At 39.8% G+C, this 14,892-nt stretch overlaps 1 protein-coding gene across 1 annotated transcript; it reads right to left on the reverse strand.

Moving 5' to 3' along the window:
* Nucleotides 1-942: 942 nt before the first annotated feature.
* On the reverse strand, nt 943-14,231 carry LOC109044400 (bone morphogenetic protein 1-like). The gene is made up of 9 exons (XM_072304968.1): nt 13,089-14,231; nt 11,457-11,589; nt 9,021-9,198; nt 7,757-7,864; nt 5,921-6,038; nt 5,003-5,149; nt 4,560-4,741; nt 2,534-2,707; nt 943-1,556 (listed from the first exon to the last, which is right to left on the reverse strand). The coding sequence occupies exons 1-9, from the start codon at nt 13,153-13,155 to the stop codon at nt 1,173-1,175; spliced, it is 1,491 nt and encodes a 496-aa protein (XP_072161069.1). The 5' UTR covers nt 13,156-14,231; the 3' UTR covers nt 943-1,172.
* Nucleotides 14,232-14,892: the final 661 nt, after the last annotated feature.

The raw sequence follows: 14,892 nt of genomic DNA on the forward strand, positions 1-14,892 counted from the left end.
AAGGGCAAATTAAAGGGCAAAAACTGCGACCTTTCGCTTTATGACGTAATAGGCACATGATCCATAGGCGTCTAACCCATCTTATCGATATTCTTAGGCCAAGGGCTCAAATGGAGCTTTTTGGCAACGGTCCGCGCGCGGCCGCCCCGTCAATGGGGCTGGTTCTCGTTTCGCCTGGGCAGTGCCCGTTACAAGTGGGATCCAAGTTGAATACTTCAGCCAGTGCAAGCAGCCAAGGAAGTAGCTGACTTAGGAAGGTTCCTCGGCACTCCAATGTTCCGTATGCCTACATTGTAGGCATTGCGACGCTAAGAAATTTCTTCCGCGAGGACGGCAGGTAATACGGCGTTCTATCGCCTACCTTGCCTCAGAGGGAAGATTGGAAATCCAAGCTTGTCTCAGAGGTAAAATAAATATCCTGCCAATACTATGGCAATATTTTAACATCAAGACTATGGCAACATCATGATCAGAATAACCGCTGAACAAGCTTGGAGCAATATTATTAACATAACATTGTCACAATATTGAATATCCAAGTTTGTCTCGGAAGTAAAATAATGTCCCACCAATATTGTGGCAATATTGTCAGGATAGGCTTGGAGCAGTCTTACAAACCTAACCTTGGCACAATCTTTGGGCTCAAGCTTGTCCCAGAGGTAAAATAAATGTCCTGCTAACATTGTGGGAACATTAGCAAGATAAGCTTGGCAACTCTATTCAAATGTGAAAAAATGTCATACTAAGCTTGTACCAAGGTCAAATTTCCGATTGGGAACATGTGATTGATTAAGGGAGGGGGGGGGGGGGGTTGAAAAAGTGTCAGTTTTTTCTGAAAAGATGGAAATGTCAAAAAAAGTATTTCTGACTCTCAAAAACAGAGAAATAAAATGGATAATACTTCAAAAACTATCAATATATTGCAATCAACGTACTAATATATGCATTTGAATCAATGTATCAATGTATTTGTTTTGTTGTAAGCAATACATATATCTCATATCAACGTCTTTTTACTTTTAATCATAATAATAAATAAAAGTTTTCGGACTTTGAAATTTTGTTAAGAGAGAGCATTCTCAGACAATTAGCTTCAAACATTGACTGATTTTTTCCACAAAATCTGATTTGGTTGCTTCTTATATTATTCGATCTTTTGAATCCCGACCGTGCTATACACAAGAGCGTTGCTTTATCCCCGCTCTATTTCTTTGGTGGGCGGAGGATTTGACAGGATTGTGACCATCAAACGGAGGAAGCGTATCTCTTAATGATCTCCTTGGTGAAATAGAAGGAGACGACAGGTAAAATCTCGAAGGCATTCTTTGTGGGGATTTCGAAGGCTTCCTGGAGGACCGTTTCAATTTTGTCCAGAAGCAAGTCTTCAACCAACTGGTTTTCTTCTGAAAATTGCTTCGAATCTGAGTCGTGTCGGATCTCCTTGAATCCGACGGGCTGAGGCTGAGGTCCGCGCATGGCTTGTATCGAACTTCGAAGTCGTCAATTTTCACCCAATGCTCGCCGACTCCTTCCTCCAAAATTGTGGCAAAATCCAGCTGAAAATTCCAAACCAATGTTAAAGGGGACGTATTTCCACCAAACAGAATTACGTACAGGTAGTAAAGATGGGATGCGCTAGTTAGGGTGGGGATTAGAAAACGCCAGTGACGTCAGATGCGACGATGAGGCCATGAAACTGCGCTCCAAGCCATTTTTTCATGAGCCCTGCCCACGTCGCTCCACGCACATGCCCATGTCTCATGAGTCCCGCATACAGCTGGCGCATAGTAACGTTCGCTGAATGGGTCAGTTGCGCTGGTCACAGAATCAAGTTTTGATGCCTGATTTTTGTAGGTCAGCTAAAAATAATAAGATCTGTATAGACAGCAACTTTCGACGTTGAATAATTGCCAAGATATCGCACTTTGAAAAGTCGGGTTTTTGGCGTCATTAACCGCGGTAACGATACCCTTGGTTTCTTCCACCTCGCTTCCATCCGAGCTTTCTTTGAACAACCAGTGTAAAGTTACGTCATACTGTATGATACAAGCAAGGTGGAAGAAAGTAAGGGTGTCACTACCGCGGTGCATGAATGACGTCAAAAACTCGCCATTTCAAAGGGCGATTTGTCGGCTAATATGGAACGTAGAAAGTTGCTGTTTAGAGAGGTCTATCAAAAAAAGGTATAGGAGGGGGCGAAGCGAGGCGCTAAGAGGCGGCTCTTACAACATTAAAGGAACTTTTTTTCACATTCAAATACCCTGTGAGTAATCCAAATTTTTATGAATTTTCTTCCCCCATTTTCAAAAAAAAATCTCAGGTAGCTTCAAGAAGACATTTTGGTTGGTTGTTTACTTCCCGACAAAAATGACAGTAAAATAATGAGAAAATTGGACATGGTTGGCGCATTGACATGTTGCAATCGAACTACGCAGTTTTTTAACTTTAGCCATTGATATTGTAGGTTAATGAGCGATGTGCGACCATAGAGATTCGACCCCTCCCACATTAGAGATTGAAATGGTCATCTTACCAAAAATGGATTTAAAACGTTCACAGGGATCGATACTTGAGTCCATTCAGCAGCTGTTGATTTTTTAGGAATTCGACGACGAAATACACTATCGGACCAAATGACAGACGAAGATTTTGCGCTGTAACCGAGAAATGTGGAATCGAATGGCGACTCCAGCTCCACCTTCTGTAACTAAAGCAGTGAATAATTTAGAACAAGGTATAAAAAATAAACATTGACAATTAAAAATAAAAATTAAATCATGTTAATTTCCAGATACATTACTCTAATTTAGTTGCTTCGTCATTCCTGCGACAGTCCAGTACCTAACGAGAGCTCTGAAAGACTTACCGTCCCTCTCAACATTTTCATGCAGAATATTATGAATGTATTGAAGAAAATTTTAAAATCACCAAAACAATCAGAGAATGGAAGATGCGCGCTTACTGTTTACATTGGAATCAGTTTATCCAAACTTTTTCTTTTTAATCTCGAAGAAATCGAAACCACTGCAGGTAAAATCGACCAATGACATGCATAGACGTTGCTCGTACAGTGCGCACTTTGGTATTTAGTGACATTACCAACACACCACATACCCAAGTAGCACTTCTCAACGGAGAAACGCAGTGGTATTAGTTTGTTAAAGAAAAAATCACAAAAATAAAATAAAAAATTCCGTGTTTTAATAGTCATCAAAGGCTGTGAACTAGTTAAAAGATTGCAAAACACACTGTATATTTTCCTTTAGCCTATAATTTTTAATTAAAATATTTCGTACCGAATGGACAAGAATTTCAAAAGCATGAATTACAAAATGCTAACTCTGCGATTTTGAGTAACAGTGCGGCCAGCGCTTAACACGTGTTAGCGCTTACAAGACTGCATGAATACCTCACACATTGCGCATATAGACCGTCGCGTCGTGTGCAAGCAATGCGTGAAGTATCCTCCGTGGTGTGCGCGCAATGCGAGAAGTATCCACGCAGTCTTGTAGGCGCTAATACGCGTTCTGCGCTGGCTGCACACTGCAAAGGTGTGTTCGGATCTAATATTAAAACTCGTGGAGTTAGCGTTTCTCAACTCGTGATTTTGAAATGTTTGTGCACTTGGGGTGGATCATTACCATATAAGATGATAGAAAAATTAGGTGTGTAAAATCCAACTAATTTCCTATGTTTTCTCACATAGCCATCACTCAGAAGCAAAACGATCCATCTAACTACTTTAGATGATTTTCATGGCTAGAGATAAAATAATATGGAGAAAGGACGCGGGAATGGATAACCCAAGTAGCATTTCTCAACGGAGAAATCGCGGATATGTTGAAATAAAGTCTCGAATTTTGTATGATTTGTTGGCGCTAAAATTGCTATAGGATCTTCAATATATGAGCAACCATCCACAATCTTGTCGCAATTTTACCTCTATAAAATTGAAATATTTTCTCCATTAATCAAAATATTTTGCTCGATAATATTCCACCAAATCGCCTTCATGAGAATCTAATTCATGAGATGAAATCGCAATTTATGGCAATTATTTATCCGATAATATTGCAATAAATCGACATCCATAGAATCACGTTACGTTCTCCAATCAAATCGCAACTTTAGGATCGCTGCTACCTGGGTATTGACGGCGGAACTACCAGACCACGTATCTGGTTTGCGACGTTGCAGAATTCCTGTCAGATTTTATTTTTTAGGTGGAAACCTGCTATTACGTTAATTCTTAAAACTTCCTTAATTTTTCCTCTCTGTGTACTGAAAGAATCTATGGAAACTTTAATGAATGATATTGCTTCGTTCTCATTCGTAGAAATAAAACGGGAGCGGAGAGTTTTAAACACCGTAAAACAGAAAACACAGTCTGTTAGTTTTGCCATCGATAAGCCACACATGCCATCCTTTCATGGGACGGCCGCGTCGCAAATGATGGCTAATCAGATAATTGTTTGCAAATCCAAAACAAGTTTCCGGAAAGTAAAAAGTTGTCTTTCCGATCCATACGCTACAGGTGCAAACATAATTTATCTGCTAACCTTGAGCGTGTGGCGTCCCTTCCCGCCAGTATTGAATGAGTACTTGAATTTGACACATCCCTCTCGGCCACGGATGCTGTGGTGAGGCCTTGTTCCATAGAAACCGACGCTCCAAATATTTTCCTCCGTCATCAGTTTTTCGACAGGCTTTACAGACCAAATCAGGTATCCTCCCTCGGGCTCTAGAATACAGAGAGCGAATCAAAAGTTCTTGAAAAATGCTAAGCACACCGGAGGCGTGGAGTGCTTTGCAATGTATTGATGTATCTGACATTTAAACCTGCAGAAAAGGATCGATAAACAGTGTTCCCGCAAAAAAAAACCCTTAATAATCGATTTTTCGGAAAAGCACTTTTTATAAAGCTCCAATGAATATACTTTTAGTTTGCTTCGTTTCATCTCGCTAAAAATCTATGCACATGCACATGAAAAATTGAACTCACCTGGTTTTGAAAACCCTCGATATGGTTTCTCTTCCCACTTCCATACACTTTGATTACGTTCCTCGCACCTTAGCCCTTTGAAACCGCAGTCGTTATAGTCAAAAGAACAAGCAACATCATATGGGAATTTTGGCTTTTGGTCGATTCCTAATATGGGGGAACGCAAAGTAAGAGGATTAATGACTGTATACAAGTGTGATTTTTCAATCAAAGCACGGTCCGGGATGGCCGTTAATTTCCCAGATTGATCAAAATTCGTGCATGTTGGTGGACTGATGCATATCTAGTAACATTTTAGGCAAATTGCAGGTGACAGAATCCATGATAAGCCTAATAAATGAGGGTTATTCCAATCATTAATGATGTAAATGTGGTATCTATACAGAGAACTATGGACTGATTTAGTATGACCACATCATTCGATACAATATCGATTTTTGGGTTCAAATCAAAACGAACCAACATAACCAATGTACGCATTTTTCATGAGTTTTTTGTGATAATTTATATTATAATTTAGTATTTGACCGATAGTAAATTAACTAAGAACTCATTAAACACGAGAAATTTCAATTGTAAGGAGCTAATTGACGTATATTTCACCACTATGGCGCAAAGGACGCGAATCAGAAACAAAGTTATGTGTTTCTTCATATTTCAACCAAATGACGTAGCCACTAAATCAGTCTATTCAAGGTGCCCAGTGAGTTTATTACCATACATTCGAGAGGTTTGCTGTAGGTATTTTTCTTCGGAATCTTCAGATACGCTGTAGTAAATTGTCGATCAAATCCTCCGAGAAAACTTGAAGGAGGAATATACATTTTCTAAAAAATTTGGTTTTTATCAGGATAAATTTTATAAATTCCGAATATTCATGCGTCGTATATTCGTACCGCGACAGATTAGGCAACTTACCCTCGCACCGGTAAAGATCGTTGATTCTTCTAATATCACCAGGAGACAGTTGCGTAGTCGGTTCAGTAGGCACACGATGTTCCGTTTTTGACACCAGAGTTTTTAAATTTTTAGGATCCTAAGTAGCCGTAGGAAAAAATGAAAAACAATTTAGGTTATCGAAAAAATAAATGAATAAAATAGCAGAAATGTCAATAAAAATGTTTGTCTGATGAGTCTCCTGCACTCAGGAAAACGTTCCTGTTAAGTATGCCAAGACAGGAATTCCTGTTGAATCAACTGGAAATCTCTTCACAGCAAATAAACGTCTGTTTGACAAAAAAAAAACAACCTTCAATACCATGAAATTACCTGGTATTAATTCCAACGAGAAATTCCTTTCACGACTGATCCAAAGGCTAAAAATATTACTCAATATGGTCATTATGAAATTGCAAGCCCATACAATTACAGGGACGAAATATTCATTTAAGAGATACTATTATCGCAATGTTACGCTTGTAAAATATATTCTCTCTCTATGCATACTTACATAGAGAGTTTCACCGGATGTAGAGGTGGACTGTGCACTCTGTTAAGAAGTAGATAAATCTCTTTCATCATTTCCTCATCTTTAGGGGTTTTTTTTAAGTAGCCGCGAGAAAAAATGAAAAACAATTTAGGTTCTCAAAAAAATAAATAAATAAAATTGCAGTAAGTTCAATGTAAATGTACGCCTAATGAGTCTCCTGTACTTAGGAAAACGTTCCTGTTAAGTATGCCGAGACAGGAATTCCTGTTGAATCAACTGGAAATTTCTTCACAGCAAAAAAATGTACCTATGTTTGACAAAAAGGAACAACCTTTAATACCCTGATTCTACCTGGTATTAATTCCAACGAGAAATTCCTGTCACGTCCACGGCTTATTAAACAGCTATTCTGGTTGATCCAACAGCTAATATTGCTCATTATGGTCATTATGAAATCGCATGCCCATACAAGTAGATGGGCGAAATGTTCATTTGAGAAATATTATCATTGCAATGTTACGCTTATAAATGTAATCACTCTCTATTCATACTCACTTGGAGAGTTTCACCGGATGAAAGGGTGAACTGTGCACTCTGTTATAACGTAGATAAATCCCCTCCATCACTGCCTCAGCGTTCTGGTGATACTATCATTTTTAATTGGAAAACTAGTTAACTTAATTTGTTGAAAACTCAATTGATTATTTTTCTCTATGAAAAGAAATTTCTAACTTTATATTTGACTAGGTTTTCTTCGGAAAATTGAATGGGGGCAGATATTTTGAAACACCGCAGTGAAGATACGTGGTCTCACACTTTAGCCATAAATATACCTGTCGCATTCTTCTGAAACAGACTCATTGCTGAACACGTACCTTAAAACTTGTTTAAAACCTCCTCAATGCCCACCTGGCGGCTGATTGTTGAAATTGATAGACAAAGCTATGGAAGAGGAAGACAACAAAGATATGGAGGGATCCTATTGAAGCGGGCGATTGCGATGGACAAAGGAAATTGGTAATAGACAAACTAATGGAGACCCACTAGAGTCCCTGTAGTTAATCCACCATTTCTCCCTAGTCTATTAGAACCACCCATATCAACCAATAGAATCGCTCCTTACTCCCTATGTCTTCTTAATCTATCAATTTAAACATTTCGCTCTCTGGAGTTTCCATAAATTTTAGAGCCACTCTTATAGATGCAAAAACAGCGTAGCTTTCTCCTCGGTTTTCCAGTGGGTTTTGGTCACGAACAAGTTTACCGCTTGAAAGTGGAGAAAAAAAAGTAAAGTCTAAACTAAAAAGAACATAAGGTATAATTACACTGGAGTAGGCTGTATCATGGTACATCATAATAGACTTATAATCAAAAGGCTCTCCCAGTAAATTCGTTTTCTCTCTGTCGACTTTCCTGAAGTGATCGCATCCTCCCTGAAAAAAAGGTGACAATCATAGTTAGTTAACTTTCACTTTCAAACTTGATAATGAGCCTCCACTCGAGTGTCCAAAGTGTGATTTTCTCGTTTGAAGCAGCGCAGCGCTACTTGAAAGGCCCACTGAGCGGCCGGTCGGTCGGCACTTTCGGTGGGCCTTTCAAGTAGCGCTGCGGGAAAAAAGTGAATTTTTGAAAGTATCTGTAATTTTTGGACTCGGCGACCCTCAAGAATACCTAAAAATGTATATTGCACGGTTTGGACATAAAATCTGATCCATTAACACCCAAAGCCGGCTTTGGAACCATATTTTGGCGCGCGAAAATCGGTCAGCGCGCGTTGAGCGGAAACATTAATCGCTCACAACTCCGAAACCGTTCGGTTCCCCAGCTTATGTGACCACTCGTTGAATGCGGAAAAAGACAACCAATTAAAACAATTGGTTTTGGTGCAAATAAAAAATTGAGATCTTTGTGTATCTTTCGTTTAAAATAAATTTTCCCGACTCAGAAACTGAAAAAGAAGCACGTATCGACGGTGAAAGTCGGCAATCATATAACTCGTTTGCGGTGTCTGAAAATCTCCGCCTCTACGTCATTTTTTTGAAGGAGAACAAATTGATATTATTTCTTGAAGTTTTTGCAGACTTTTCTTCGCATTGAGAAGAAAAATCATGACAGTTTTAAAGAATTGCCGTTGAGTGGTTTTCCATTTAAAAAATAAAGTATGACAGGAAGTCTGCGACGTCGCAAACCGAGTTATGTGATTGCCGACTTTCACCGTCGATATGTTGTTTGAAAATGTGATTTCCGGATTTTGACCTTTGAGATCTTAAAGTATGCAATATTTGACGATTTTTCGTCCAAACCGGACCTCGATATCTTTATTCTTTCGAAAGATGTCGAGGTCCACAGGTTTTGACTTCCACCCCCCCCCCCCCCATCTAACACCCCCCCCCCAACTCTTTTGGGGATCTGAAAATTTGGGAAAAGAAGAACTCAAGCATGACTAATCGATAGACGAAGTTTGAAGGAATTCTACAGGGGGGGGGGGGGGCGAAAAAGTCGTTTTTGCATCAAGCTCTTGCAGTTTTCGTCAGATATTTTATGTCCGATCTCTCTAATTGACGCAATCCACTGCGCGTTGAGTCTTACCAAATCAAGGTTGGCCCATAAAACCTCGATGTAGCGGTCTCGATCCGGTCGTCGATGCTCATCCTCCAAACCCAAAACATGCCCCAACTCATGCAGGACCGCTCTTTTTTCAAAACTCCAATTGCTAACAGCTAAAACTTGCATGCCGCCTTTTCTTCCGAGATGAGAATGAGAGGCTCTACGAAAGAAAAATGCCGTTAATGCGAGACTGGTAAATAAACGTGGTTGAGTTTTCGCAAAATAAATGTAGAAAAGCACACTGGAAAAAAATATGGTAGATTTTACCATACTCTGACACAGTGATACAATTATGGTGAAGAACATCAGACTGTATGGTAGCAATTACCGTATTACGGTAGGAATCACCTGAGTTCTGGTGAATACTACTATAATTCTAGTTATTTTCGTTCAATGGTATCAATGTGTAAAAATCAAGTAGACTAATAGTAAAAAACAAGGTGGACAAATGGTGCTGGGTCCGCACCATTTCGCGGGGAAAACAAAACCAAGAAGATCCAAAAATTTTTGCCAAGAATTTTTGGAGTTTTTGGAAATCCCCGCACCTTGCAACAGGCCCATCGTGAATGGTGAAGTGAGAATTGTAGTGTTCTTTATCACATTGCTAGTTTATTTTACTATAATTTTACCTGACCTAATCGTACTTTAGTAGTATGTCACCATACTTTATAGAGGGGCCAAAATCAAGTGTTAGTGCAGTCAATTCCACCAGTCTTTTTTCCAGTCTTAGAGGGTGGCCCACCGGCGAGGAGGGGGTCCCAAAAACATATCAGCACCCCAAAAATTTTCCACCTAGACTGACACTGTATATGCAGCAGATCCAAGGTTTCATCCTCCAAATCTGCGACATGCTCAACTCATGCAATCGCACTTTTAACGAACACTAAATTGGGTATACTGTTCTTTACGGTGGTAGCCACCCTCTTTCTGAGAAGAAAGCTTGAATTGCTGCACGAAAACAATGCCATTACTAATGAAATAAGTCCAATGCTTGATCGCCTTCTTGCTAGATGGGAGTAGCTCTCTTCCATCCTTCTCCCACCCTCCCTCCCTCCGCAGATCTGGTCTGTAGCCAATGCAGCCACCGAAAATCCTTAAATAATGGAGTGATACAACAATTCACGCTTCCGTGTGTTGTCCAGTATCATTCCCAATTGAAGGCGCTCTTTCTTTCCTTGAATCGGGCTTTCCTCCTGACCTAATCCCTTATTCCTCCCTCTCTTCACCTCTTTTGAGTTTAATTCCTATCTCAGTAATTTTTTAGGCGTCACACTTCTTGGAAAAATGAGGTTGCCTCCTCAGCATTATGTATTTTTCAGCACAGACACGTTATTCAGTGGTATACGGAAAAATCCGAACACGATGTTATACGCATATCGACGGTATAAGACCGCAACCACGCGTGGAAGTAGCTCTCTCCCTCCCCTCCTTCACCTCCCCTCCCCCCGCAGATTCGGTCTGCAGCTAATGCAGCCATCGAAAATCCTTAAATAATGGAGTGATACAACTATTCACGCTTCCGTGTGTTGCCCAGTATCATTCCCAATTGAAGGCGTTTTCTCTTTCCTTGAATCGGGCTTTCCTCTTGACCTAACTCCTTATTCCTCCGTCTCTTCCTCTTTTCATCTCTTTTTAATTGAATTCTACCTCGGTAATTTTTTAGGCGTCACACTTCTTGGCAAAATGAGGTTGCCTCCTCAGCATTATGTATTTTTTAGCACAGACACGTTATTCAGTGGTATACGGAAAAATCCGAACACGATGTTATACGCATATCGACGGTATAAGACCGCAACCACGTCTCTCGGTTTACGACGTCGCAGACTTCCTGTCACATTTAATTTCTCAAATGATAAAACCACTCAACGACCATTCTTAAAAACTGCAGTGGTTCTTCTTCTCAGTGCCAAGAAAATTCTCCGAAACTTCAAGGAATGATGTCGATTTGTTCTCCTTTACAAAAATAAAATAGGACCGGAGATTTTCAAACACCGCAAACGAGATGCGTGGTGGCGAACTTACACCGTCGATATATTTAGACGTCAAGCTTTGAGGTTTACACGAGTTTCCTCTTCTTCTATCTTTGAATGGAACCTAATTCCTACTGGTCAAGGATTATCGTTTTGCCCGCGTAAAAGGGATTCATCCAATAAAAATTCGTCTTTATCGGGAAGGACTGTGGTCAAAAAGTAAACTACAAAACTCGTTCAATTATCTTCTGGGGATAAGAACTAGCTCTGTGCCCATCTCTTAGGCGGTTGCACAGGCATCTCTTCACGCCAAGATTTAAATATTATGTCTACTTATGAATAAACCTAACATTTCTGCATTTTAAAACGTTACTAGAGTTCCTGGACTGGTCAGTCATTCTATAAAGGTATAGTTCTCAGTAAAATCAAACACAGTCGATGAACTTACCTTTCTACAAATTCGAACTTGATATACACGTAGTCTTGTTCCCCACTCCTCTCTTTAAATCGAACGCAGGTTTTTTGCATGATGTCACGCATAGCGTCTTGCAATACTAGATGTCTGTGATGAACGGAGGTCCCTTATAAGTATGTAAAACAAGAGAAGAACTGCTAATAATCACTGGTTTAAATATACATCTACTATCTAAAGTTTTAAGACAAATAAACTTGTTCAAACCCGAAATTATGTGCTTTTCAAAGCGGTTTGGTGTTTTTTTTTTTTTTTTTTTTTTCCAGCGTTGATGGCTTGATGAGACGGTGAAAAGACGGGTTTGGGGCGCTAACATTATGTTGTTGCGCGCGATTTTATTCACGCGTATGAAAGAAATAAAATGCAATTAGGACCAAACAGCTTTTTCGATAGACAAGAATGGCGATTTAGTGTTGCAGGCATATTCTCTTCGAGGATTTTTCTCACCTTACGCCTGATAGTGTCACAGTAAAGCTATAATGTCTCGCGATCAAAACTAGTTATCAAAATAACAAGATCAGGTGTTGTGATTGGCTTAGTCGATGATTTGAACTAATCACAGCACTTTATTTTAACATATTGATGGCATGGTTTGATTGTGTGACAAGGGCTTAAGGATTTCCGTAATATCCGATTAGATCCGAGTAAATATATTCTTAACCTGTAAAATCGCACAAAAATCACGTTCAGCACGTCAAAAAAGTCTGAAATCCACTCCTTAGCGAAGAATCTTCGTAATTTATAACACGCTTTTTCAAGTTTCCCGCGTCTCCGGGCAGTTTTTCTTTATCACCGCCGACCGGGTTTATCCAGGCAGAGAAGTTAGAGAAACTGACCCGAGTAAGCAAAAAATTTCACTAACTTTTTCTACTGCACGATTACAATGGTTCTCAGACGTTTTTAATTTTCCTTTCTTTACTTTACAAAAACAAAAGGTTTGAATCACTTCGAATCTCACGATAGGAAAGTTTATAACAGTTCGCGAGATTGTTTGTTAATATAGATAAGGTCTCCCTCCGGGCAAACATAACTGTTGACCACCAAGAAAAAATTCTCGCATATGCAGTAACTTTAAAGGAGCGTGTTACAAACCACGCAGATTGCTCGCGATAAATAGCGGATTTCAGACTTTTGTCATGTGCCTATCGTAATTTTTGAGCAAATTTACCTTATTAAAGTGTATTTACTTGGCTGCACCTATCTCTTGTCTGCAACAGACTTATTAGTCTGCACGCTTTATAGCACACTAATCTACTGTGCTAAGGAGAAACGCCGTATGAACTTCCAGGCATTGCCAAATTACCTTTGATACAACACGAATTTCCTGGTAAACTGATGAATATTTTCATTCCAAATTTTCAGATAATTTTGCTCGCAATTTCACCTAATGTTCCTGAAAATTTCAAGGAAAAATATTCATAACTTTCCTCGAAAATGAACATTTTATCGAAAGAAATTTGGCAACTCTCAAATGTTCAAACGGCGTTACTTCCTTAGAACGGCAGTTACAGCCTCCGTACCAACTCTCTTACACACTTACACACCCTCATCCCCTCCCACCCTCACCCACCCACACTTTCACAAAAAAACCATTAAACGTTTACTTACACATGAAATCCTCTATTTGGAAAGGGACAACTGCTCCTCCCCACAATTGCTTCTTGTTATTCAGCATGTATTTCTTCCGCCGCAACTTGGGAATAGATAAAAAAGGAAAAATTCAAATTCGAGAATAATCAGATCAATTTAATACTCTTCGTTTTTCAGAGAGATCCTGCTATTTACGCCAACTACGTAGGCCTTTGAAGGCCGCTTTCTACTCTTCTTGCTCTCCCTCCTCACCCTGTCCATCGAGTATCTTAAAACTTATTTTATTAGAATTTTCCCACTTACAGACTTTGAACTCCAGCACATCGACCGTCTCATTCCCCCTCCTCACTCCGTCCATTAAGCATCTTAAAAATGATTTTATTAGAATAAAGAGGATATCTTTATACTGATTTTCGCCCTTAATTTTGCCGAATAGGTAGAAAACCCAGCAAAGATCAAAAATGATGTATCCATTTGAAAAACACGTAATAATATCGTCATCTTCCAGCCAAAGTAGCACAAGCGTCTTGCTATGTTTAAAAATTTCCGCCGCATTTTTATTTTTTTACAGAGAAATTGTTGGTTGAATCCGGTTGAAAATTTCATTTAATTTTATCGGCTGCACAAAGAAAACTCGGTTAAATTTTCGAACAGCTTTGTTGAACACTCTCTCTGTACCTAAAGGAATAAAATGGCGGCGGAAATTTTCAACTGTCGAATGGCGCTTGTGATACTTTGACCAGAAGGTGACGACATGTCTCGCGATAAACTTTGACAGAAATTAAATTTTCCTGCTCTTCGGATTTAGAAATCAATTGTCTTCTTTACTAAGAAATTCAAACTACTATCCTCCTCTCTTTTAAGGCAAGTCTCTTTAAAGGCTCATCTTTATAGGTAAGGGCATACCACTGCAATAATTATCATTACCGTTGGATCCGCACTATTACGCACCGTCGCAAACTCGTCTTCAACTTGTAGCACCTCACCGTTTGACATAATGTTAGGGCGCCCTCCGACTTCAGCCGCAATGGCCAAGAGGACCATCCCCATGAAAACCAACATCGAACTACGGATCAACGAATAAAGCAGTGGACTGACGCGACTGTGCTGAAGTATGGACGGAATTATCTAATGAGCAAAGTAGTGCGCAATTCAAAGGCAAATTATGGGCCTAGAGTGCTTCGGGGATTTTTTCCATCTTTTTTTGCGATGCCTTGACGCATAGGTACATTTTTTGCGCCCGCAATTTCGCATGTCTCGCATTATCTTTTGATGAGGTCCCTACCGTTGAGATAGACTTGAAAGGAAACTATGTATGATGAAGGCCTGTGTTACAAATATTATAATTTTTAGCAGGATTTCATGGCTGGTTCTTGCGATGTATACATATGTACATTCAAGTCGCTTTTACAGCGCGCACGGGCACTCTGCGACACCTAATCGCCATTCTTGTCTATCGATCTAGAGGTCATTTGGTAAATGGCATCTTGTAATTTTATCTTGAATGCCATCTATCCACGGTTTTGCTGGACGTGCCCTACGTCTCCTCCCAGGAGGAACCCAATCTAGTAGCTTCTTAGGCAATCTGCCATCCGCCATTCGTCGAACATGACCATACCAGACAGGCTGTTTGGTCATGATTTCATGCACGATGTTCTGCTCGGCGTTCATGATCTCACGCACTCTTTCGTTCCTTACGTGATCCTTCCTCGAGATTTCGGCTGATCTTCGCCAGAAATCCATCTTCTTGGCCTCCATCTTCTCCAGGTTCTTGCGATATCGTAGGGCAAATCTTTACATGTTTAAAAAAACCTAACGGTAG

The sequence above is a fragment of the Bemisia tabaci genome, chromosome 10 (genome assembly GCF_918797505.1).
Source record: "Bemisia tabaci chromosome 10, PGI_BMITA_v3".
NCBI lineage: Eukaryota > Metazoa > Arthropoda > Insecta > Hemiptera > Aleyrodidae > Bemisia > Bemisia tabaci.